Source organism: Hypomesus nipponensis, chromosome 14, assembly GCF_054491055.1.
Source record: "Hypomesus nipponensis isolate SF chromosome 14, ASM5449105v1, whole genome shotgun sequence".
In the NCBI taxonomy this organism is placed as follows: Eukaryota; Metazoa; Chordata; class Actinopteri; order Osmeriformes; family Osmeridae; genus Hypomesus; species Hypomesus nipponensis.
In genome coordinates this window covers 22,890,107-22,917,280 of record NC_140374.1, presented here as the reverse complement: position 1 = coordinate 22,917,280, position 27,174 = coordinate 22,890,107, and the positions used below count along the sequence as shown (strand labels likewise).

Here is a 27,174-nt window from a genome sequence, read left to right as displayed (position 1 = left end):
TACAATTTCATTTTCTGTGGGCACTGTGATCTGGCGCTAAACGACAGGGCATAGCATGCAATGACACGCAAGTAGATGAGTGTCCATCCGACAAAGTCGCCGATTACTAGAAGGGTCGGTGACTCGGTGGATATCACGTGACCGCGACAGAGCATCATCCCCGCCTTTGCTATCAATGTAGCAAATAGAACGCGGCTTGTGTGCCTTTAAGAGGTGCCCTGATAACCGCAGTAAATCTCCATCGTTGTGTTCTGAAGGAGAAATGTCTGCTAGCTCCGGCTTTAACGATGAAAAGGGGGGGTCCTCGAGTGTCGGTGAGCCCGAATATGGCCACGATCCGGCTAGTGGAGGTATTTTTTCCTCGGACTACAAAAGGTATGAAAAAACAAGCGCTTTTTGCGGTTGTGTGTTGCCAAATTGGAATATCATTTGCAATGAATGGGGGAGGTGCAGATGTCATTTCCTGCGTCTCGAGATGAAAAGGAAGCGGCTAGGCTGGGTTTTTGGTAGACGAATAATTCTAAAAAACGAACATGCAGTTATGTAGAATTTACATTAGGCCCTATTTGACTTCATACAGGCTGCATTGCATGTTCAATGTCTGTGTCTTGGCGGTGTAGGCTACTGCGCAGGCTACTGCGCAGGCCTTCAGGGCCATGGCTAACTATATCTCGCTGTGATTTGGTGTGGGCTAATAGACTACTTGACACAACTAGCCTTTACGTTGTGTTCCATGGTTAACGGGTACAACCAGGCGTCATTGTTTGTCATATCGTTAAAATTTGTGCCTAGCTACGCTAATCTGATTGAACGTCTTGGCCAAAAATGTTTAACCGGTAACCTGTTCGTTTAAATTGCATACAGGCCTGTAATAACTGTTCATATCCTTGCAAACATTTTCTTCTAAGATATTATGTGCATAATACATTAAAATCACAATAAATGCTTCCCGTAGCAGCCAATAGGAAGGCAATAGTTCATGTTGTTTGAGACACATCCGGGCCATTTTCAGAACCTCTCGATTGGACAGCGCCGGTGGTGCTGAAGTCAAATGTTTTGGCTGAGGTATCCCTAAAATATTGGATTTATTTTGTATTTTTTTTCACGAATTTCTTTAACTTAACGGTCAAAGTATAGGCGGAAGCACCACAGTGTAGGCTAGTAAACCATAAGCGTCCATCATAGACCATAATTGAGCTTATATCAATACACAACCCGGAACTTGTTCTGCAGTTGGCCACTTTGGCGTGAACCAGTCTAGATTGCATAGCATAGCCTCGGCTAAGTCACGCTAGAGGTGAAAGGGAAAATATCGGTTATTTGAAGAGACATTACAACTTTAATATTAACGCTAGATGGTGATAACAATATAGCACTAGATTTCTATTGTAGTTCACTTTACAACGGAACAAAATTATTCACTGTGTCGTGAGGCACTTTCACCAACAGAGGGCAGCAATCTATCGCTGAGTTACAGTCCTGGTTATTAAGCGTGGATTAAATTAATATTGCGAAATCAAGGTTTAGGCCTACACGTGACCAATGACAGACTTAATCAGAAACCGAATTAATAACGGAAAGCACACTTAGACCGGTAACCATGACATCTAGTCATCACGAAAGCATAGTGGACAACGGAGTATTATGAATGGTTAGCTAATGGAGTTTGATGACACACAGACACTGTTTATGGTTTAAAAAACAATTACAGATCCACGCCATTAGTAGTTTTAACAGCCAGTTTCATTATTACCCACCAGGGTGTCCAGTGTCCATGTTTGCTTGGCCAAAGTAACCCAGGTGGAAAGGAGACTACCCAGTCGGGCTGGTCTCTTTCCACCAACGTGACACACCATTCTCCGCATGCTGTTGCCTTGGAAACGTGCCCAGTGCACCATGTTGAGCGCTGCTCAAGGTGGTTTACACTGTGCTACGATGTGACATCTTGGTTCCAGCTGTTAATGTAATCGAATTTCTCAACTAAATATGTTGTCTCATTGAGCAAAGTTTCGGTAATTATTGTTAGTACTTACTTTTCTTTTTTTTTTGTCAAGGGGTTGGTGAGATTTATATTTCTAAAGCAAATGAAACAATGAAAGTCATTGTTTTTTCATGCCCTGCATCCTCAACTGTAGCAGCAACACATTCCCCTCACCACCTTCCTGTCCTGGGCCTCGTCAGTCTGGGCCCAGAGGTCTGGGGCCTGGTGGGTCTGGGGCCTGGTGGGTCTGGGCCTGGTGGGTCTGGGGCCTGGTGGGTCTGGGGCCTGGTGGGTCTGGGCCTGGTGGGTCTGGGGCCTCATGGGTCTGGGGCCTCATGGGTCTGGGGCCTGGTGGGTCTGGGGCCTGGTGGGTCTGGGGCCTGGTGGGTCTGGGCCTGGTGGGTCTGGGGCCTGGTGGGTCTGGGGCCTGGTGGGTCTGGGCCTGGTGGGTCTGGGGCCTGGTGGGTCTGGGCCTGGTGGGTCTGGGGCCTGGTGGGTCTGGGGCCTCATGGGTCTGGGGCCTGGTGGGTCTGGGGCCTGGTGGGTCTGGGCCTGGTGGGTCTGGGGCCTGGTGGGTCTGGGGCCTGGTGGGTCTGGGGCCTCATGGGTCTGGGGCCTGGTGGGTCTGGGGCCTGGTGGGTCTGGGGCCTGGTGGGTCTGGGCCTGGTGGGTCTGGGGCCTGGTGGGTCTGGGGCCTGGTGGGTCTGGGGCCTGGTGGGTCTGGGGCCTCATGGGTCTGGGGCCTGGTGGGTCTCGGACTGTTAGATTGATGTGCTGCGTTCTTTATTTCAGAATATATATCTCAGAATATGACAAAATTGCAATGGTAACTCAGGACTAGGCTGGAACTGAATAGTTTTTGCAACTAGCTCAAACCCATGATTTACCTGTACTCTCTCCCAGTGTTGTCTGTGGGTGCTCAGAGTGGCTGGGCTGTGGAAGAGGCTGCTAGGCAGAGTGGCTGGGCTGTGGAAGAGGCTGCTAGGCAGAGTGGCTGGGCTGTGGAAGAGGCTGCTAGGCAGAGTGGCTGGGCTGTGGAAGAGGCTGCTAGGCAGTGTTTGTGCAGCAAAGCGTGTTGTCACTGTTGTGGGCAACCTGGTGAGAAATGGTTTAGGAAGACATGGCGGGGGAGGGGACACATGATCCTGCAGGCAGAGGATGGCAGAATGACTGGATGGGTCTACTAGGGTAGACATGCAAGTAACACTCCATACTAAGAATGTTCTCGTGAATGAATGACAACATTCAAACAATTGTTCTTAGATAAAATGTGCTTCCAGGAACCAATTGGTTTGTTATCTGATGGTCTGAATGGCTGCCGTAAAAGTGTCCAGAACACAGATCCCCCTGTACGTCAGCATGGTCACATGGTTCTAGTGTTTGGCCTCTACAGCCCCAGGAATTTGAGAGAAAAGAGTGGGCATGGTATCATCACTTACCCCACTAATGAAACCTATATGGGTGTACTGTGGGTATGATCCTGATAGTGCAGCACTATTGACTTCTTAGTCCCTTACGAAAGTACGTGGTTTAGTACCAGTACCTCGACCCTAGATGGACACACGTTATTTATTGTTACTTTGCTTCAGCACAGCACTCTGTACAGACCATTGGGACTAACGTGAGAGTGTGCTCACATGTACACAGGAGTGAACTGCAACAATTGCACAGTACTGTTTTTAAAGTGATCATGGCCACCCATGAACACATCCTCAAGGCAATAACGTTCCACAGTCCATCTCTATTCACTGGTTAGAAAGAGGGAGAGAATAAAAGAGAGAGAATGAGAGAGGCAGAGGGGAGGGAGTGAGAGAGAGAGTCCTTGCTGTTGTATATCACTGCTGTGAAAGAAGAAGAAAGCAGGTGAGAGAGGGCCAGTAGCTGAAGAGAGAGAGTGATGGCATCAAACCCAGCAGTGGAAACAGAGCATGCGCATGAGATAAAGGGTTAGGGAGGGGAGGAGTGGAGAGGAGAGGAGAAGGGAGGAGTGCTAACGTGGCGAGGGAGAGAGGGAGGGAATGAGGCAGAGAGAGAGAGCGGCTTTGCCGTCAGAGCATAGCATCGAACGCCTGAACGTTGAGCAGGCAGAACAAGCCTTCTCTCTCTAGAGGGAGAACAACAGGAGCGACAGAAGGAAGGAAAGATAGGAGGAGTAAAACAGAGTGAACTGCACGGCCTCCATCAGGCAGCTCTGAATCAGCCTCTTCGTCTGCTCCGGCTCCCAGCTGAACCCAGTAGCCAGTGAGACGAGAGCTGGCACCTAACACATTATTCTGCCGTCGGAGAGGAAAAAGCTCCTGTTAGATATATCCTTATCAGGATTAGAAGAAACAGTGTTGCTGGTCACAACGTCATTTTAAGAAAGTTCCCTGGTTTGATTCTTATGGACAAACCAGGCACCACACATACTGAGGAGCAGTTCATGGGAGCGGTCTGAACCCCGGAAAGTTTTTGTATCTATTGCCAGGGTTGTTTTTGTTCGGGGACTCAACAGTTTTGTTGTTGTTGGGATCTACTTGAGCGGTGGAGCCCGAGGACAGGGAGGATGACGACCATGCAGAGGCTGCTGCAGCTGCCAGTGAATGCGGTGAACATGGTGAAGACGGTGCAGAACCAGGTCCAGAGCCAGGAGGAGGCCAAGAGCCCTGTGCTGACCCCAGATGGGATCCAGCAGAACTGGTACAATGCCCTGCAGCCTGATGAGTTACGCCACCTTCGCTCTGGAGGAGGAGGAGGTGGAAGAGGAGGAGGTGGAAGAGGAGGGGGAGACCAGGAAGAGCCGGCCCATCTGGAAGAGGGTGGAGGAGGTGGGGGGTCCAGTGCCCAGAGCCAGCCTCTGCGGTAGGCTAGCCAGGACGGCATAACTCAGGCACAACTTTGACTGATTTTGGGGGTGTGTCTGTACCTACAAAGGTGGCTAGTTGATGTTTAAAGTCTATAATTCACATAACCCTTTCTGACATCACTTCAGTTTCTGAGACCGTTCTGATCGGTCAGGAAGGTTTGGTTGATCTTACTGCTTCAGTTACAGGTAACCTGACCCCTAATGTATGCATCTAGGGTTCTAATACCTCAGTAGACTTGAATAATTCAGGATTGTATTGTTACCTTCAGACGTGGTAGTAAGGGTAGGTTTTCCACTCACAGGAACCTGATCCTGTGTGGGTATCAGAAGACTTGTTGCAGGAGAAGCAGAAAGAGAAGGACTTCTTCAACATCCATCCTCACTGTGTCAGTGGTGCTGTGTGCAGGGGAGGGCGAGACTTCGAGAACATGAATAGACAGGCTGGTAGCCATGTTTCACAGAAACAAATCACTGACAACTTCCATAGATTTATGATATTTCAATTTGATCAGAGATCAGGCCTGTGAGGATAGCAGAGTTAGAAAGAGAGACAGAAAAATGTAGTACAGTATTCAGTGTGAAGTGGAAGTGATTCTGTCCTCAGGAGAGAAGCAATTTCAGCTCCTGATGAATGTTGCAACACAGCTGCAGTTGAATCTTTGATACTCTTCTCAGGCTCAGCTCAGTTTTAATGATTAGTCTTAATGTTTCTGTAACTGGAAAAATTATGCTACTGTTGATGTCTGACTCAAGCTTTTTGGGCCAGGAACTTGAGTTCATTTCCTAATGATCCGGATGACTCATTAGGTAAGCTTAAGTAGGTACTCACTTTTTGATCAGCAATTTGCCTGGAATGTGGGCCCACATACAGAATTATGGATCAGCAGGAGACAGGTGTGGGTTTAGCATCTTTTGTACTCTGCCCGAGACACCCAATTTGATATTCTGTCTGACATCAGAGGCAGAGAGCTTACATGTTCATCGTTCCCTCTGACAGGTTTAGTAAAGACAGAACTCAGGGTGGAGACTGGGCTGGTGGGGGAACTACAGGATGTTGTTCCTACTTTGAGGGAGTATCTGAGGAGCACAAGGCTTCCTGGTCTTAATAAACTGCCCTCTTAACATCGCTGAGAATGATTGGGTGTGTTTATTATGACAATGTTGCTGACTGTCCTTCAGCCTGATAGATGAGGAGCTAGCCGGACCATCACAGATAGGTGTCATATTAAAGACTTTGCAAATGTTTTAAAAACATTTTTTCCTCCACAGTTATCTGTGGAGCCTTTTCACTTCAGTGTAAACCAACATTGGTTTCACAGGAAAGCACAACGCTCGATTTTTTCAAGAAGACAGAGGTCCCATACTAGACCTTGGCAGTGGAGATAGTAAACTACATTCCAGGAACACGTTTTTGCTAATGGTGACTTGTGTTTAAGCATTCACACTGGGAGAAGACATCTGTTTTGGAAATTGATATGACTTCCCCACATTCCCAGGATGTCTTTAGGTCTGGTGTAGCTCTCTTCATAGCAGTAAAGTAGAGTGTATCAAAAGGTTGCATTTCTCTCAACAGTGTTAAGCCCTGTAAAAAGCAGTACATACCATACGAAAGATGTTGTGTTTTAATGACGGGGCACCCCATAATGTCAGCTGATCCCTGTGTGTGACACTGTGTGAGACATAAGGACAAGGACAAGGACATAAGGACAAGACTGACAGGTGATCCCACTATGACTGACAGACCACAAGGGGGGTTTTTCCTCCTACATCGTGCCCGTCTAAAACGTCTGTCTGTCTGTCTGTCTGTCTGTCTGTCAGTCTGTGTGGTTAGACCTGCTTAGAGCAACTGCATCCACAACCATGCCAATGTGGGGATGAAGGAAATCGTTCCTCTACAATTTATTGAGTTGATTTGTTGCCTTGGAAACTATTCAAACGAGTTGAGTTGTGTAGAGATTTCATTGCTGTTTATTTCACCCCCCCCCCCACACACACACACACAAATGACAGAGGACTTGTTGATCTCAAGGGGAATCTTTTAATTAGCCCCGATACCTTCTGTTTGTTCCCATCTCAATAGTTTATGGTCTTCATTGTTTATGAAGGTGCTTTCTGGGGAGTGAGAAGGGTGGAGGGGGCAGTACATTATAAGGTCTCTGATGTCTGTCCTGCAGCATGGTGTCAGCTTGATAAACTGCCTTACAATGTTAGGAGGTTTCCTGGAGGATGTAGTCTTTGCTGGATTCTAGGAGATGCCTGGCCAATGCCATTGCCTACAGATGTGAACCCCTCGTTTGACAGCTCACTTGTGCTGATGCTAAAGCCCAGCAGCCTGGCCCCCGCCCTGCTGCAGAGGCTCCAGTGTAGACCCAGTCCTTCACTGCCACTGACACCTCAAGGAAATACAGTATATTGTCTGACAACAAATAATGACAGATTAAGCAGGTACATCAACGACAAAACAAAAAAGTATTATAGAACTAAAAACATGAACATGCATTCTTGACTCATAATCATCATAGGCCTATTATTCCAACCGTCCTTGTAGTTTGGGTTTAAACATGTCCAATTTTATTCAAGTCAATACTTTGTTAAGTCTTAGATGGGGGATGTTTCCTAACTGAATGCCATTGTACAATTGCAAAGTACACTATTTTGGTGGATACTTTTGAAAATCAATTTTGAAAATGTATAAAAATGTCTCAGAAATGTGTTCAGTAGTGAGTGGTCTTAGGTATCCTCCCCTACACATGTACGTCTTGCTGTAATGTACCTTTCAAACTGTCTTGTTAAACTGTCGACATCCCTCAGTGTGCTATCAAAGTAGTCATGTCAGGTCTCATCTCAAACTGGGATACTGCTGTGCACACCAGGACACTGGCCAGTCCGTCACCATCAAGTCTCACATGATAGATGAACCAATCCCCCTGGCTTTGGACCACGTCCCTTCACATCAAGTGGACATGGCAGATGAGATATGCTATTTACAGGGATTCCACTTAGCTCCCAAAATGGCCCCTGAGCCCAGCAGGTCATTATAGACACTGACAGCCCGGTGTGAAACTGGTTCTAACTTCTCTTCTAACTTGCAGTGATACTGGGCACTGCTTCAACCTCTTGGGCTCACAGGGCTGTTAATTCAAGGATTAGGAAAAAGAAAAAGAGATAATAGTGGGACCATGGTCATTTACGGCAGTAAACTTGCTACTAATGCCATTATCTACCCCTGCCTGCTCCAGGAAGAATTTTCTGTATTGAGATTTGAATCTTTAGCGAAGGCAAGAATGTTCTCAAGATGAATGAAGGATAGGCGCAGCATGATATGGTTGTTTACTTGAAGTAACTGAAGTAGCTACTGTCTCTTTTCTGTACCTCCAGACACGATGACTTGAAGGAGATGTTGGACAGCAACAAAGATTCCCTGAAGCTCGAGGCCATGAAAAGGATAGTGGCTGTAAGTACACTACTGGAGTCATCATCTCCACATTGTTATATGAGGTAGTCCTTAAATACACTCACCCATGTACACAACATCACAGACCTGCGTTTGTGCACATTGGGGTGGTGGGGGGGCAGAGATTAGAGTCTCTTGCTAGAGAGGACAGAAGTAAGAGACTGGGAATGCACATTCGGCGGTTAAATATTCATTACTGGTGTCAGCTTCGTACTACAGGGGTATTACAGCTGTGTTGTATTATTCATATGACGAGATGGAGGACTGGAGAGAAAATACTGTATATTTAGTTTCCATTTCTGGTGTCAACCTTAAAAGTCTGACAAACCCTGCTTTTAGCTGCTATACTTATCAACAGGTTTGTAATTGTAAGTGCCTTTGTAATTCATTTACATAGATATACTGTATATATTCTGTATGTTTTGTGTGGTAAGCAGATGTAAGTTTTTTAAAATAGAAATCCTTGTATAATATTTATTTAACAAATAGCATAACAGTTTCTGGATTTTGTGTACCTCACAGATGATAGCAAGAGGGAAGAATGCCTCAGATCTCTTCCCAGCGGTGGTGAAGAACGTGGCCTGCAAGAACATTGAGGTAGCTCACTGTCCTCATCACATTTTCCATAAAAGATTAGAAATACAAAAGATGGGTGAAGGGGTTAACAAAGCGAGTCCTGTTTGTTTGTCATTGTTTTTGATGTCTTTCTCTCTCCCTCTCTGTGTGTTTCTCCATCTCTCTGTGTTTCTCCATCTCTCTGTGTTTCTCCATCTCTCTGTGTTTCTCCATCTCTCTGTGTTTCTCCATCTCTCTCTGTGTTTCTCCCTCTCTGTGTGTTTCTCCATCTCTCTGTGTTTCTCCATCTCTCTGTGTTTCTCCATCTCTCTGTGTGTTTCTCCATCTCTGTCTCCTACTCACTCTCTCTTTCCATCTCTCTTTCTCCCCCCTCTCTCTCTGGGCCTCAGGTGAAGAAGCTGGTCTACGTGTATCTGGTGCGATATGCTGAAGAGCAGCAGGACTTGGCCCTGCTCTCCATCTCCACATTCCAACGAGGGTTAAAGGTCAGTCTCAGTCGCAGCAGTCTCACACTGTCATCTGTCCTCCTGCAGTGTTGTACTATGAAATAAACTGGTCATATGTTTTGTTGAGTGGAATAAGCTTTACCTTCTGGGCTGTTACCGCCACTGTTAAAGGAAAAGGAGTTTGCTTGCTGCCCTGTTTAGTTGATCCTCTGTTTGGTTCTGTGTCCTGCTGCGTGTGATTAGGACCCTAACCAGTTGATCAGGGCCAGCGCTCTGCGCGTGCTCTCCAGCATCCGGGTCACCATCATCGTGCCGATCATGATGCTGGCTATCAAGGAGGCGGCGTCCGACATGTCGCCCTACGTCAGGAAGACGGCTGCTCATGCCATCCCCAAGCTGCACAGGTACTTCTTCCACAGCTAGAAGAACCACCTACAAAACCTACAGAACCTACGTAGGAATGTCAACAAAAGTAACAGGCAAAGTAACACTAGTTTGTGTGGGAGTTACTAACACAGCAGCCTGCTTATGATGCTGTTTTCTGTCTATGTTCAGCTTGGATCCTGAGCAAAAAGATCAGTTGATTGAGGTCATTGAGAAGCTCCTTGCTGATAAAACCACGGTAACCACTAACGTGAAATATGTATTATGAAAGAAGATATGCAAAGCCATAACAAGATGATAAATACACATTGTACGTACAGTACATGCATGTAGTGTAACTCAGATGGCAGTGAGGTGTTTTCCTCATCCAGTCATCAGCCCTGTGCTCTGTTCTGAGTAGTTGGTTGCTGGCAGCGTCGTCATGGCCTTCGAGGAGGTTTGTCCAGAGCGCATCGACTTGATCCACAAGAACTACCGCAAGCTCTGCAACCTGTTGATTGATGTTGAGGAATGGGGCCAAGTGGTCATCATCAACATGCTCACTCGCTACGCCAGGACTCAGTTCCTCAACCCTAATGTTAACGTGAGTGTATACTGCCTGTCTGTCTGCTTATGTCTGTCTGTCTCTCACCTGCCTGTCTGTCTGCTTATGTCTGTCTGTCTCTCACCTGCCTGTCTGTCTGCTTATGTCTGTCTGTCTCTCACCTGCCTGTCTGTCTGCTTATGTCTGTCTGTCTCTCACCTGCCTGTCTGTCTGCTTATGTCTGCCAGTCTCTCACCTGCCTGTCTGTCTGCTTATGTCTGCCTGTCTCTCACCTGCCTGTCTGTCTGCTTATGTCTGCCTGTCTCTCACCTGCCTGTCTGTCTGCTTATGTCTGTCTGTCTCTCACCTGCCTGTCTGTCTGCTTATGTCTGCCAGTCTCTCACCTGCCTGTCTGTCTGCTTATGTCTGCCTGTCTCTCACCTGCTTGTCTGTCTGCTTATGTCTGCCAGTCTCTCACCTGCCTGTCTGTCTGCTTATGTCTGCCTGTCTCTCACCTGCCTGTCTGTCTGCTTATGTCTGCCTGTCTCTCACCTGCCTGTCTGTCTGCTTATGTCTGCCTGTCTCTCACCTGCCTGTCTGTCTGCTTATGTCTGTCTGTCTCTCACCTGCCTGTCTGTCTGCTTATGTCTGTCTGTCTCTCACCTGCCTGTCTGTCTGCTTATGTCTGCCTGTCTCTCACCTGCTTGTGCAGGAGACCCTTCTGGAGGAGACAGGGGGGAGAAGGCATTCTATGGCTCAGATGATGATGAAGACGAAGATGAGGAGGAGAAACAGAAGAAGGCGGAGCCAGCAGCCTTATCTAAGAGGAGGCCCTACGTCATGGACCCAGACCACCGACTGCTGCTCAGGAACACCAAGCCACTGCTGCAGAGTCGGAATGCAGCCGTGAGTACCCTACACCACCTCCTGCTTTAGCACCAAGCACACCACATACTCACTACTGAGCACACTACCACCATGTATCCTGTATACTATAAAGTATTCTGTATACTACACAACAATGTTTTTCTAGCAGCAGTTCATTATTTGTTATATTTATGTTAGTGCTGTCAGTTTAACGCGTTATTAACGGCGTTAACGCAAACCCAAATGAACGGCGTCAATTATTTTATCGCGCGATTAACGCTCTTTTTGGCCTAGCAAACTTTGTAGTTTTTTTCACATGCTGTTGCAACAACTGCCGACGTTAGAAAAACTACAACACCACACCGGATCTAGCTAGACCGGAAACAAAACAACAGGCACGCCAAACACTCGTTTGACTTGCGAGCTGGCTAAAGAGTAGTAGCAGAGCCCGTTTACGGATATTAGACATTCTCTGGTAGTAGGCTAACGTTACGTTTTGAGTGGATGACGAGCGCGAGATGCCGAAATGGATGCCAATAAGATTCTAAATGGAAAGTTTGCTTTTAAAAAGTTGCCAAATGGTTCTATTGACAAGACCAGTGATCTGTGTGTTTTGTCGTTGTAAACTGAGCTATCATCGCAGCACGTCCAGTCTGAAATACCACTTGATGGCCAAGCACACAGCTGATGCGAATTCCCTGCCCCCTCGTCAAAGCCAGGCGATTGCAATGTTGTTTTCAATAAAAAAAATATTTGCACAAAGCAATCCGAACCACTTTTCTATGTTGATAAGAGCATTAAAATGTGAAAAAAGATTGGGACAAAAATAAATCAGGGACATTTAGAATAGATATAAATGTGCGATTAATTGTGATTAATTGCGAGTTAACTATGACATTAATGCGATTAATCGCGATTAAATATTTTAATCGTTTGACAGCACTAATTTATGTGCTTGAATATAATGCAGCATGATGTTTTCAGTCTCTTATGCTCTCGCTCTCTCTCTCTCTCTCTCTCTCTCTCTCTCTCTCTCTCTCTCTCTCTCTCTCTCTCTCTCTCTCTCTCTCTCTCTCTCTCTCTCTCTCTCTCTCTCTCTCTCTCTCTCTCTCTCTCTCTCTCTCTCTCCCCAGGTGGTGATGGCTGTGGCTCAGCTGTATTTCCACCTGGCCCCTAAGGCAGAGGTGGGGGTCATCGCCAAGGCCCTGGTGCGCCTCATGAGGAGTCACAGGTCAGTTAGGGGTCACTGGGTCAATGTCACAATCCTCTCCTGCTCTCCTCTCCTGCTCTCCTCTCCTGCTGTCCTCTCCTGCTCTCCTCTCCTGCTCTCCTCTCCTGCTCTCCTCTCCTGCTGTCCTCTCCTACTGTCCTCTCCTGCTCTCCTCTCCTGCTCTCCTCTCCTGCTGTCCTCTCCTGCTGTCCTCTCCTGCTCTCCTCTCCTACTGTCCTCTCCTGCTCTCCTCTCCTGCTCTCCTCTCCTGCTGTCCTCTCCTGCTGTCCTCTCCTGCTGTCCTCTCCTGCTCTCCTCTCCTCTCCTGCTCTCCTCTCCTGCTCTCCTCTCCTCTCCTGCTCTCCTCTCCTCTCCTGCTCTCCTCTCCTGCTCTCCTCTCCTCTCCTGCTCTCCTCTCCTGCTCTCCTCTCCTGCTCTCCTCTCCTCTCCTGCTCTCCTCTCCTCTCCTGCTGTCCTCTCCTGCTCTCCTCTCCTGCTCTCCTCTCCTCTCCTGCTCTCCTCTCCTCTCCTGCTCTCCTCTCCTCTCCTGCTGTCCTCTCCTGCTCTCCTCTCCTGCTCTCCTCTCCTGCTCTCCTCTCCTCTCCTGCTCTCCTCTCCTGCTCTCCTCTCCTCTCCTGCTCTCCTCTCCTCTCCTGCTGTCCTCTCCTGCTGTCCTCTCCTGCTCTCCTCTCCTGCTCTCCTCTCCTGCTCTCCTCTCCTGCTCTCCTCTCCTCTCCTGCTCTCCTCTCCTGCTCTCCTCTCCTGCTCTCCTCTCCTCTCCTACTGTCCTCTCCTGCTGTCCTCTCCTGCTGTCCTCTCCTGCTCTCCTCTCCTCCTCTCCTCTCCTGCTCTCCTCTCCTGCTCTCCTCTCCTGCTCTCCTCTCCTCTCCTCTCCTGCTCTCCTCTCCTGCTGTCCTCTCCTGCTGTCCTCTCCTGCTGTCCTCTCCTGCTCTCCTCTCCTACTGTCCTCTCCTGCTCTCCTCTCCTGCTCTCCTCTCCTGCTGTCCTCTCCTGCTGTCCTCTCCTGCTCTCCTCTCCTGCTCTCCTCTCCTGCTCTCCTCTCCTCTCCTGCTCTCCTCTCCTGCTCTCCTCTCCTCTCCTGCTCTCCTCTCCTCTCCTGCTCTCCTCTCCTGCTCTCCTCTCCTCTCCTGCTCTCCTCTCCTGCTCTCCTCTCCTGCTCTCCTCTCCTCTCCTGCTCTCCTCTCCTCTCCTGCTGTCCTCTCCTGCTCTCCTCTCCTGCTCTCCTCTCCTCTCCTGCTCTCCTCTCCTCTCCTGCTCTCCTCTCCTCTCCTGCTGTCCTCTCCTGTTCTCCTCTCCTGCTCTCCTCTCCTGCTCTCCTCTCCTCTCCTGCTCTCCTCTCCTGCTCTCCTCTCCTCTCCTGCTCTCCTCTCCTCTCCTGCTGTCCTCTCCTGCTGTCCTCTCCTGCTCTCCTCTCCTGCTCTCCTCTCCTGCTCTCCTCTCCTGCTCTCCTCTCCTCTCCTGCTCTCCTCTCCTGCTCTCCTCTCCTGCTCTCCTCTCCTCTCCTACTGTCCTCTCCTGCTGTCCTCTCCTGCTGTCCTCTCCTGCTCTCCTCTCCTCCTCTCCTCTCCTGCTCTCCTCTCCTGCTCTCCTCTCCTGCTCTCCTCTCCTCTCCTCTCCTGCTCTCCTCTCCTGCTGTCCTCTCCTGCTGTCCTCTCCTGCTGTCCTCTCCTGCTCTCCTCTCCTGCTCTCCTCTCCTGCTCTCCTCTCCTGCTCTCCTCTCCTCTCCTGCTCTCCTCTCCTGCTCTCCTCTCCTGCTCTCCTCTCCTCTCCTACTGTCCTCTCCTGCTGTCCTCTCCTGCTGTCCTCTCCTGCTCTCCTCTCCTCCTCTCCTCTCCTGCTCTCCTCTCCTGCTCTCCTCTCCTGCTCTCCTCTCCTCTCCTGCTCTCCTCTCCTGCTGTCCTCTCCTGCTCTCCTCTCCTGCTCTCCTCTCCTGCTGTCCTCTCCTGCTGTCCTCTCCTGCTGTCCTCTCCTGCTCTTCTCTCCTCCTCTCCTCTCCTGCTCTCCTCTCCTGCTCTCCTCTCCTGCTCTCCTCTCCTGCTCTCCTCTCCTCCTCTCCTCTCCTGCTCTCCTCTCCTGCTCTCCTCTCCTGCTCTCCTCTCCTGCTCTCCTCTCCTGCTCTCCTCTCCTGCTCTCCTCTCCTGCTGTCCTCTCCTGCTGTCCTCTCCTGCTCTCCTCTCCTGCTCTCCTCTCCTGCTCTCCTCTCCTGCTCTCCTCTCCTGCTCTCCTCTCCTGCTCTCCTCTCCTGCTCTCCTCTCCTACTGTCCTCTCCTCTCCTGCTGTCCTCTCCTGCTCTCCTCTCCTGCTCTCCTCTCCTGCTCTCCTCTCCTGCTCTCCTCTCCTGCTCTCCTCTCCTGCTCTCCTCTCCTGCTGTCCTCTCCCTCCTGTTCTCTCCCTGGGAAGCTGTCCTCTTCCTGTCCAAACCTTACCCCTTACCCTGACAGATTTTTGCTCTCAGTCTCAAAATTCAATTGATATTTAGTGTCATTTTCGTGTCTTTGACTGGCATTTTAATTTAAACCTGTCAAGAAAGGACATTACTTTATATTAGGCCACAGAAAGCAAAACATGAAAGGAACAAGGACAGACCATGGAGAATGCTATAAATTAAAGAGAAACATTTGAACATAGCCAATTTTCAAATGGAATAGTGTCATTGTGTGTGTCAGGTTTCTGCTCTGTATTGATGGTTTAAAGGGGCTGGTCATACGATGGTGACTCAGGGGAAATTGCCCTGCCAAAAGATGACACTGTGCTTCTCTCTCCTCTCCCCCTGTAGCGAAGTCCAATATGTTGTCCTTCAGAATGTGGCTACCATGAGCATCAAGAGAAGGGTGAGTCACTGGTCACCTTTCTGGGTTAGTGTCAGGGTTATGTACAGTCAGAGAATATCCATCAGAGAGCTGTGCACAGTCCAAGAACATTGCTTTTGGATTTTTTTTTTTTTTTAATCCAAAACGTAAGTATATGTTGATGTTTCCTGTTGTAGGGGATGTTTGAACCTTACTTGAAGAGTTTCTACATCCGCTCCACCGACCCAACACAGATCAAAGTTCTGAAGGTAACATGTACCTCATGCTAAAATTATGTTGCTAATTTAGTATGATGTGTATTTACATAAATAATTCTTGTTCTGGGACGTGCATGAGGACAATTTGAATAATGTTTATCACTTGCTCGGCAGCTGGAGGTGCTGACTAATTTGGCCAATGAGACAAATATATCAACGATTCTGAGAGAATTCCAGGTAGGTTACATTGTTTACCAGTTGTAATGCCATGAAGAGGGTGTTCCCCGGTTTACTATACGTTTAATACGTGTTCATATTCTTTCTGTCAGACATACATTAAAAGCATGGATAAGGACTTTGTGGCTGCCACCATCCAAGCCATCGGCCGCTGTGCCACCAACATTGGGGAGGTTAGGGACACGTGTCTGAACGGGCTGGTCCAGCTGCTGTCCAACCGCGATGGTGAGTCAGACGCCTCTGGAGTTACGCAACACCTCAGTCTCTGTCACTGTCTCAGCTCAGACTTCTTCACTGGCTTTTGATTCAGTTTGTTAGGACAACTCAGGTCTGTGTCACAAACTAGACTGGAGACGTGTCATTTATCAAGACGGAACCTTCTGTTGCCAACTATAAATGAAACCAGATGCCTTTATAATCAATGTATCAGCTTTTGTTGCATGTTGAATGCATGAGTGAAAGTGTGTCCTTTAAACATGTGTGTTGGTCCTGTAGAGCTGGTGGTGGCTGAGTCTGTGGTTGTGATCAAGAAGCTGCTGCAGATGCAGCCAGAACAGCACAGCGATATCATCAAGCACATGGCCAAACTCACTGACAACATTCAGGTGAGGTGTGCCACCTGGCTGGCCACCGTCAGGATCAGTGATCCTGTGACGCAAAACAAGTCACCCATGTGATGCATGACATGCTGACATTGATATTTTCATGTTACATTTTCAGCCAGGGTAGTAAAGAATATTAGGATTTAGTTATTTTTACTTAATTTTCAGGAGAACATGTAGTTGAGGAGGAGAACTGATGTAATGAAATGGTAAACAGAAGGCATGTTGCATGTGTTTGATGCTGTAACAGTCCAGAGGCTGTTGTGTGTGTGCTAGGTGGCCATGGCGCGAGCCAGCATCCTGTGGCTCATAGGGGAGTACTGCGAGCACATACCCAAGATCGCCCCTGATGTCCTCCGGAAAATGGCCAAGACATTCACTAATGAGGAGGACATTGTCAAGCTTCAGATCATCAATCTGGCTGCCAAGCTCTACCTGACTAACTCCAAACAGGTGAGGGTTTTCACACCCACATTTGATTGGATGTGGAATTGTATACAAATTGTATACAATGTATACAAAAAGTGACATTATGTCCCCCTTTTATCTCTCTCACGGTGTCTCTCTGACCAAGTAGCTCTCCACCATGCAGGAATGATCTCTCTCACATCCTGTTGCTCTTCTCCTCCTCTGACAGACCAAGCTGCTGACTCAGTACGTGTTGAACCTGGCTAAATACGACCAGAACTATGACATCCGTGACCGTGCCCGCTTCATACGCCAGCTCATCGTGCCCACCGATAAGAGCGGTGCCCTCAGCAAGTACGCCAAGAAGCTGTTCCTCGCCCTCAAACCCGCGCCAGTCCTCGAGTCTCCGTTTAAGGGTAGCGTCTTTCACTCTTAAAAACATTGTCTACTAGGCAGTCACTTTAACACAATTTTGTTTGAGTCTCACCCTAGACTCAACACAACCACAAATCATTTGTTTTGCTGTGAGTTAGAGTTTGTGAACTGCCTCAAAAGAGCAGAGATTCACAATCTGCTCTGCCATACACACACCATACTTGACACATCATGTTGTGTTCGGTATATAATATACACAGCCTGCCACTTTCAGTGGATGTTTATGGTGTCATATTTTCTACAGAAAACATGATGAGTCGCTGCCCATGTTCTGTGTGCATTAATCAACGTGTGTCTTGTCTGTCCAGACCGAGACCACTTCCAGCTGGGCTCCCTGTCTCACCTGCTGAACAGCAGGGCTGGGGGCTACCAGGAGCTGTCCGACTGGCCTGACGCCGCCCCTGACCCCTCCGTGCGCAACGTGGAGGTGAAGGAGTCTGTGCGTGCAGTGGGAACAGTAACACTCAGAGACAGGGGGCCCTTAGGGGCCTCCGGGGGGGGGGGGGGGGCGGGGGGCAAGGGGGGGGCCAAGGGGGGGGGCGAGTGTTGCTGCTCTGTGAGGACCACAGCCTGGGAGGGGAACACCCCCACCTCATCAAGGCCAAACACCCTCCTCTCTTTCATTCACCTACACACACCTCACATAACGCCATCCATGAGGCGCTTCATCCCTATTGGCTCCCAGACATCTCCAAAGAAATCTTTCTGCACATAGGACTGATCCATAGCTAACTGTATGGTCGGTGAAAGATGGCAGTCATTGTCTGATGTGAAGCTTTAGACGACAAGTGTCTTACATATGAACTACATTACCCATACCCCTCTGCTGCCATGGCCTCCACTGGGCAGTGAACACTCAAACACCCCTCCATCGGTGAGAAATCACCTGTTTGAGCTAATGGCACATGGGATAGTGTAAGCTGACTGTCAACCAGCAGTGAGTTCTTTTTAAATACATCTCAAACATTCTTCAGACATGTCATGCTCTGCTGCATGATGTGCTGTCTTGATGAAGGATGGGGAATCGGGAAGCTCTCACATCCCAGAACATTTCCATATTTTCATTCCATGTGCCATCGGGTCATGTTTAACAATGTGGCCCAAATGCTGAACTTCAAATCAAATCTTCTGTATCTTACGTTTCTATAACCCCCCCCCCCCACTAAATACATTTGATTTGCATTTCACATTTGGTAATCATGGTTGCTTTGTAAACTGTTCGTTGTACAATGCTTTTTCACATTGCCCGCATGGTGTAGTGGTAACCATGTCTTCATCGGTGTGGCAGATTTTCTATTGAGGTTTCAAGTGTAAAGTGGTATTTATTGTTTGGACATATGGAAGCTCTCCCCCTTCCCTCTGATTGGTCTCTCCCTCCCTCTGATTGGTCTCCCTCCCTCTGATTGGTCTGTCCCTCCGTGTGCCTGGGCCCACAGCTGGAGGAGGGGACTCCCACCAGCGAGGGGAGGATCGGCTTGCTAGGAGACTGGCGAGAGGTGCCCCATTAGTTTGGGAGTGCAGTGTTGTTTTAACAACTGTCTAGCTCTCTCTACCTCTCTCTCTTCCTTCTCTTCCTCTCTCTACCTCTCTCTCTACCTCTCTCTCTCTCTCGTGTTCAGTCTGTGTCTCTGTAGCTTGAGAGAGACTGGCGAGAGGTGCCCCTCTGTTTGGGATTGCAGTGTTTTAATGGCTGTCCTTTACGCTTTCTGTTCTCTTCTCTCTGTTCTTCCTCTTTATCTCTCTCTCTTCTTTCTGCCTTCAGTTTCTTGATCTCTCTGTACCTTGAGAGACTTGGGAGAAGTGCTCCCAGTTTAGGATGACAGTGTTTTGATGGTTATTGCTTCCCTTGCCTCTCTGTGGACCACAAGCAGACAGGGCAGGTAGCTTTATGAAGGGAAGGCTGTTTCCAGCTGTTTCCTAGTGCTCATAATCCTTAGCATTAACACAACTATGCTCCACTGAGAATGATAGCTGCTGCGTTGTGTAAATTATAAGATTAGTGTGCTTGTATAGGGTTTGGGACTGTCAATAGATGTAAATGCACTACACTGAAACGTCTTGGAAGACAGACATTGTGTAAACCGCTCATGTAGAAATCTGCCTTTACCTTACGACTTCATTCCTCTTCATGTTCCTAATGTCTCCATGTTTCACCATTGAACTTATTCTGTATTTAAATAATTCCATCTATGTGGCACTGCCTTGGCCAGGTTAAAAAATTAACATACTTTAATGATACTTACCAAATCCCAATGTAAGAGATAGTTGACTATAATTATTAGTCTTATGAGAATATGACAATAATGAGAAGCTTTAGTTAATATGCTAATTGTATTATTTTACAGCAATCTTTAATTGCGTTATTTATAATATTAAGGTAATTAATTTATGTTAATGCTCTTTGGTTAAAAAACATAATTAGTTTGATTATCAACAGTTCCTTTCTGTCTGATATTTCTAGGTGACACTAATATTAAACAGTTTTTTTTGCTTCATACAGAGTTTTAACCAGTGCAACTACTCTCCCTGTCTGTGATTTTCTCTCTCTCCTTCTCAACTTCTTTGATAATTTTCTTCCGTTTCTCATCTCACCTCCATCCCAATCTTTTCTTTTCTCGTCTGCCAGGTTCTTACGCTGCTTGAAAGAGTCACAACTCTAACCAGTGTGAGTTAGTTAGACTGTCTTTTTGGAGCTCCACCCATAGCGCCAAAACCTTTGAACCTACGTGCTTTTGACCCCCCTCACCCCAAGCTATCTTAGTCGCTATTCGTGCTTAGCTCCCCCAACACAGTACACTTCTACTGTGTCTCTGCCATTAAAGAGCTGAATCCTTCAGTAGTGTTGAATCTCCTCCCACACCATTAGCCTCAGTTCTCATGTAACAGTTTTAGTATTGTTGTGGATGGACACAGACATGCATCACTGCAGTGGGACTGTAAACTGCTGCTGATTGAATATCTCTTTCCATTTCTTAATTAGTTATATCTTTCGGTGGGGGAGGAATTGACAACTCCTCAAGGACATCACTTCCCTTAATGGAACTGCTCCCAGTACAATACGTTAAGAACTGGCCATGAAGGCATCGCCTTGTGCTGCCACTTAGTGGTGGAGGACCGATTCAAGGCTGCTTTATGTTGGAACTAAATTGTGGAATTGACAAACACATGCAGCTTGTGGGGTGCATTGTGGCGTGACTCGTGCGCTAAGGAGAAGCATTCATGGCCATGCTTCACCCTCTGTACAGGTGTGCTTCCACCCAGTGTGTCAGTCCTAGCAGTGCCCTCTGACCCTCTGACCCTCTGACCCTCTGACAGGTGCCTGAGTGGACCAAGTGCAGTAGCCGAGAGAAGAGGAAAGAGAAGAAGGTGGAGAAGCCGTTCTACTCTGACTCAGAAGCAGAGTCAGGGGCCACAGAGTCAGCTGACTCCGGTAAAACACAACTCACTTCACCAGACTGTGTCACCTCTGACTCCGGTAAAACACAACTCACTTCACCAGACTGTGTCACCTCTGACTGGTAAAACACAACTCACTTCACCAGACTGTGTCACCTCTGACGGTTACAAACTTTCACACATGGAGCCTTCAAACAGAAGCTGTGATTGTGCTTGTACGTCTGTGAATGTGGATTAAAAAGTAAAAATGTGCATTTGGTGTTAAAAGCTGTGGTCTTAAGGTGGTGTAGACAACAGGCACTGTATGTGTGCTGGTATACATGATGCCTGAAACATTCCCCCCCCCGCCAGACTCGGACACGGCCAGCAGCTCTCCCAGCCCCAGCGGCAGCGAGGAGAGCGTGTCTGGGTCAGAGAGCGATGACAGCCAAGACGAGTCAGAGTCCGAAGAGGAGGAAGATGAGGAGGAGGAGAGGAAGAAGAAAAAAAAGGAGGTTAAGAAAGCAGTGCAAGAGAGCGAAAGGTAGAATACATCATGAGTAATGCATACATGAGTTCAACTGGTTTCATTCAAGAAGTAAGTTAGTGCTGCTGTGGAATTTGTAGTCGTTTTTACTAGTTTCGTTCAGGGTCCGTTTTCTCAGCGAGACACACCTGATCTGGTTGTGTGAAATGAACCTTTCGTTAACGAGCGTCTGTTCTCAGTGAGCAAAGCAGTGGAGACGAGAAGAGGAAACCAGAGAAGAAGATTCAGCCACGGAAGATCGAATCCGAGTCTGAGTCAGAGGAAGAAGAGGACAGCGAATCAGAGAGCAGCAAATCAGAAGAGTCAGAAGAAGAGTCAGAGTCTGAGACTGACAAGAAGAAGAAGAAGAAGAAGGTTCGAGCTCTCTGATGCAACATAACCCTAACCCTCTCACAGCAATATAACCCTAACCCTCTCACATCCTCTCACAGCAACATAACCCTAACCCTCTCACATACTCTCAAAGCAACATAACCCTAACCCTCTCACATACTTTCAAAGCAACATAACCCTAACCCTCTCACATACTCTCAAAGCAACATAACCCTAACCCTCTCACATACTCTCACAGCAACAAAACCCTAACCCTCTCACATCCTCTCACAGCAACATAAACCTAACCCTCTCACATGCTCTCACACACCACCATACTATTAACATTTAACACATTCATATATGCATACAAATTTTTTATTTGTTTTTAGTATATTTTTATTCCTTTCCAGATCATATCCAAACCTCCTTCTAAACCACCCAAAAAAGAGAGCAAGAAGGAGAAGAAAGAGATGTCTCTGCTGGATCTTGATGACTGTAAGCCAACTGTGAAAACTGACATAAAGAGCATGTCCTTGTTAAATTTGATTTAATCCTAAATAAAGTTGTATTACAATTCAGTTGGATGGAGCTAACAGTAATTCCTTCTCTCCTTAGTCGAGCCCAGCCCATCTCCTCAAGTCACGCCTGTGAACAACTTCCTGTCCAGCAGTCTGGTGACGGACCTGGAGGGCTTGTCGCTGTCAGACAGTGTCCTGTCCCCTGTAGGTACACCCTCCCTGCCCCCACTGTCAGGACAGTGTCCTGTCCCCTGTAGGTACACCCTCCCTGCCCCCACTGTCAGGACAGTGTCCTGTCCCCTGTAGGTACACCCTCCCTGCCCCCACTGTCAGGACAGTGTCCTGTCCCCTGTAGGTACACCCTCCCTGCCCCCACTGTCAGGACAGTGTCCTGTCCCCTGTAGGTACACCCTCCCTGCCCCCACTGTCAGGACAGACATGTTTACTGCATGTGCAGAATATTCACATACACGATGTGTACAGAATGTTGTGTATTTTATACCTCATGTTATCGCTTGGTTATGTACCAGCCACCTACAGTGCATCCCCCTAGATAGGTTTTCCCATAGGCTATATTTCAGCTAACCAGGCAAAGCATCTCAGGGTCTTGGTGTCTAGTGTTATAGTTTTATACCACCAGGTGGCGGTGTAGCATAACATTGGTAATAGATCTGGCAAAGTTTTCACATGGCTGTTAACCCTGAAGCTCTGCAGGAGTGATTCAGCTGCTTCTGTGAATTTTACTTTCATCATCTAATCCCCTCAGTTATGTCCAGAGGATAGACACACACCACAGAGAGGGCAGCCAGGGAACACCAGACGATCTAGACTAGTCCTGTGGGTCATCAGCTTGGGTTCGAGGACGAGCAAACTGATTATGTCAAATCTCGACCAGCAAAACTTAAGATTGTTTCCTCTGCTGACTCTCACAGACCATCACCCCATCTGGAGGCCTGAGGAGTTACGAGCTGCTTCACCGCATCACTGGTGAGGGCCTGTCAGTGGAGTACTGCTTCAGCCGGCAGCCTTTCAGTCCTGACCCTCACATGGTGGCCGTGCAGATCCAGTTCACCAACAGCACCAACACCGAGGCCAAGAACCTGCATGTGGAAGACGCCAAACTACAGTCTGGCATGAGAATCAAAGAGTTCACTGAAATCGGTTAGTCAAGTGTTGGCCTAAAATGTCAATATTAAGTATTCAATGCCTTTCAAAATTCAAAACATGATGTCACTGATCTGCTTCCATAGTTATTCACAGACGTGTCGGCCCGTTGTACTCAGAGAGAGAACACGAGCGGGCGAGATGGGGCTGAGCGGGTCAATGCGCTGCGCGCAGCTCTACAATATAATGTTTTCTTTTGCCATGTTAAAAAGTATTTTAAAAAAACACTTTATACATATGTGGCAGTCAATTTTTAATTGTGGTGGGCCGCCACAAATAAATCAATGCAATGCAAACTGTATTCTGTCCATGTGTGTACAAAATTTAATATCAAGAGTTCATTTCTATAATTGGGATTTCTCTTCCTGTTTTAATTGCCGTTTGAAATACATTGTTCAAGTCATCTTATTTTGAAGCTCACGTGTAGCTAGACTGTACTCTTATTTAATTTTGATTTTGTAAACTTTTTTTCAGAGGTGCTACCAGCTGGTGAGACTGTTACAGTGGTGATGGGAATTGATTTCTGCGATTCAACGCAAGCTGCAAACTTCCAGCTGTGGTGAGACAACAGGCTTGTGAGAGACGCTGTCTGTCCTGCTCCTGAAACACCGCAGGTCAGGGCACCAGACGAGCGCTGACCATCTCTCTCCTCTTGTGTGCTTTCAGCACTCACACCAAGAAGTTCTTTGTGTCAATCCAGCCCCCAGTGGGAGAGCTGATGATGCCTGTCTTCATGACGGAGAATGCATTTAAAAAGGAACAAGGTAAGGACAGGAACCAGAATGGCAACAAAATACAAAACACAACATGATTTATGTCACAGTTGTTTTTTTATTGTTGTTATTTTCCAGTTAAACTAACACCACATTTTGTGTTGATTCCCTAAACGGTCAAATACATGATCATTGTTTATATTATTTTATGTACCATATTTGGGACATTCTTCCTTTTAATGATTTACAGAATCAATCCGTCCCCAATCCTCTCTCACACACACTGGTGTAGTCAGTAGGCATAATATCTCAACATTGTCACCTAATCATCCATGAAACCTTGGTCCAAATCAACATCGTCTGGATGTCTTACTAACCTTTGCCAAGGTTTTGAAATCAAGTCAACCAGGTTTTTTGTGTTTAAATATGTGTCATATGCTCCGTTCCTCTCTCTTGATACTGGTCCAATAGAGAGGTGTCGAGGTAAGTTTCCTTTGATAGACTTGTTCTCGTTGGCTGTCTGTGTGCCACCTGCCTCAGTCACCCTCACACAAGACTCCGCCCCCACCCCCCTCCCCCCGCCTTTACCTCCCCTCATTGCTTCAAGCTGATCCTTCCCTTTAATGCCTGACAATGATTCTGCACTTTCAGTTCACTGATCAAGCCAATCAACCTGCCCAGACCTAACACGCATCTCAGAAGGCTTTGACACTGAGCCCCAAGCAAGAATGACTAGGAACGCTGCTTCACTGGGTGTCTGCTAATGTTCATACTCAGCCCCAGCACCGCACATTCTGCAGAATGAGCCCCCAGCACCGCACATTCTGCAGAATGATTGCAGACTGTTTATCTGAACTCATGAATGCGTAACACTGTTGGGTCTAGTATAGGTCATTTTATAGTTTAAAGTGCTGGTCCATCAAGTAGAGCTGTTCTGAGGAGGGGGGGGGGCATCTTTCAAGTTTCATGCATCAGATTTTGAAATCAAGTAGAGGATATTTTTCAAATCTATGTCTGCCACCATATACATATAAACTGAAAAATTGGATGTGAGGACAAGTATTGGAATGTGTCTGAGTGTGTCTGAGTGTGTCTGAGTGTGTCTGAGGCAGGAGAATAGTTTGGACCGTTCGTTGTATTAGTCTAGTTTTGTAACATTGACACGTTCCCTCAACATTAGAGTCAATAGCCTTTAATACATTGCAGATTTCTTATGTATCACTTCATTAAGTTAAATGGTTAATGTAGACTATCGAAATGAAGGTCATTGTTTCTTTCCAAAACCCAGAAAATTGGAAATGTACACACATTCACAGTCTTCATAACCCCGCTACCTCTTACATTAATCAAGTATCTTAAGCTAAACCTAGGCCTTGATGTGTACTGAACAGTGATGTCAGTGAATCTCCCCAGACTGACCGGTGCCGTTGTGCCCCGCTGTAGGTCAGCTGATGGGCATGAACGAGATCTCAGAGAAGCTGATTCTGGGGGAGAGGTGTCAGGGGGAGCACACCATCGTCCAGAGGGTGACCACGGCCGCCAGCCTGGGCCGTGTGCCCTGTGGGTCTGACAGGGAGTGCAGGTGAGAGAACACTAAGGCTGGGCTTGGCTGACTCCCAAGCATCATTTACTACGTAAAATGTTGTTTTGAACAGTTTTGTTTAAAATTTAGTGAAGTGAATGTTGTAATTTTATTGTGCTAAAACCTTGTCAATTAACATTTGTTTGTTGGCCTGCTTTATTCTTTATTTTTGTCTTTCTGATTTCACTCTTTTACACTATGACCTTTGAACTCAGCCCTCCTGTCCCTCCTCCCCCTATGCCGACTCACAGGTTTGCAGCAAAGACCGTGACCAGTGGCAGCTTGGTGCTGGTCACGGTGGTGGCCAGACAGGAAGGTGCTGCCCAGCTGACAGTTAACTGTGAGAAAATGGTGATCGGTACGATGCTGGTCAAGGACATCCTTCAGGCTCTGACCCAGTGATGACCCCCTGGTGTTGGATTGTTGACCCCTACTTCTTTATCGCTCTTGTATCGTCTCATCTCTCACATACACAGCCATGCCCTGACCTGAGCTTAAGAGTCCTAGACTTGGATACATATTTTTGCATTTGGGTACCAGAACAAATTACAACTTTACAGAGTCCTCATGAAATCCAGAATGTTATTGCAGTGCACAATTTGCAATGACAATCAGGCATAGAAATTCAGTTTGTCCTTTAGCCTGAGTTCTCAGTACATAATGTTAGCCCTGTTTCAGAACGGCTAATGATGCACATACTGTATGTGTTTAATCTCACGTTAGACAGTTGACCATGTTTCAAGTGAGCGAGAATGTAGCATGCAGAAAAATACCAACTCACAAGGCCTTGTCAGACAGGAACGTACTGCGATATGATCAATATTGTGACAGGATATAGAATCTAGGAAAAGATGGTCATTCGTTATTTTGATATTTCCTTCAAGCCTTTGTCAACTGGATGTTCAATCCCTCATTTCAATACTGGTAATATGATTGTTAATGCTGAATCGTTATATTTGTGAGAGTAATATATTCCACTCTACTAGTCATTTAGCAGCTTGGATATCTTTCAAACTGTCATACATGGAGACATTATTTAATTAGAAGACTAGCAGACTAAAAAGTATGTAAATTATATATATACAGTATACTGTATGTCCTTAAATGCATTTCATCAGTCAAATAGAAAAAAGTCTGTGTGTGTGGGCACATGATCCACTCCAAAGTGTGATGTGAAATATTGTTTTCCGAGAGGCTGTGACATATGGCAATGTTAAATGAGGACCCCAGGTAATCATGTTCGGTTCACTCATGCCCTCGTTCTGCCTTTCCAATAACTTTCTTTTTTATTTACTTAGGTGCAATATTATTTTGAAATGGTAGATAACCTACAATAGACTCTAACAATGTTACACATTTCTCTACTGAGTTAGGAACCATCTTCTTGAACTTCCCTTGTATCATACATCCCACCTGCATCTTGAGAGGAGGATTGAAAACACACTGAGAGGTCACCAATGCATCAGTTTTAATTCTATATACATCAATTTCTCTGTCTGTAGGTAGACATATTTGGGAAAATCACAGCCCCTTGCATTGTTTCATTTGTGCATCTATTTATTTACTTATTTATTTAGAAATTATAATGCTTCATTGTTTTTCATTATCGCCAGTAAAACATTCCTAGTTGCAAATATCAGTCACTGTTACTGCAGTCATTGTACAATTAATGAATGTAAACTTAGTGTCACTTAAATCCTCTTGGCAAGAGGGTGCTGTTTAAATGACACAGTTTAATTGCATTAATTGTCCATAACCACCAAATACAGTGTTTAACTCAAAAGATAAAAGCTTTCCCTCTCAGTGATATTTAGCAAGAAAGGGTGACCTGAGTAACCTTTTAAATGGTTATTATTTAAATGTCTGTCTGATATCAAGACAATGCGTTATCCATGTGTGGTTGTGCAATAATGTGGTGTATAAGCGTTGCAGCTTTATTTATTATTCTAATGAAAATATAAATA

At 46.9% G+C, this 27,174-nt stretch overlaps 1 protein-coding gene across 1 annotated transcript; it reads left to right on the top strand.

The window, feature by feature from the left end:
* The first annotated feature begins 254 nt into the window (after positions 1 to 254).
* Positions 255 to 27,174, top strand: ap3b2 (adaptor related protein complex 3 subunit beta 2). Its single transcript, XM_084672058.1, is given in 27 exon segments — positions 255 to 375; positions 8,205 to 8,280; positions 8,803 to 8,877; positions 9,246 to 9,341; positions 9,546 to 9,706; positions 9,858 to 9,924; positions 10,087 to 10,282; positions 10,922 to 11,115; positions 12,210 to 12,307; positions 15,084 to 15,138; positions 15,294 to 15,365; positions 15,489 to 15,551; positions 15,644 to 15,776; positions 16,047 to 16,156; positions 16,430 to 16,606; positions 16,791 to 16,977; positions 17,305 to 17,435; positions 20,312 to 20,426; positions 20,744 to 20,915; positions 21,098 to 21,272; positions 21,644 to 21,728; positions 21,849 to 21,955; positions 22,684 to 22,912; positions 23,390 to 23,474; positions 23,582 to 23,679; positions 25,072 to 25,210; positions 25,426 to 27,174. Coding segments are annotated over 27 exon segments (3,396 nt in total). The 5' UTR covers positions 255 to 262; the 3' UTR covers positions 25,613 to 27,174.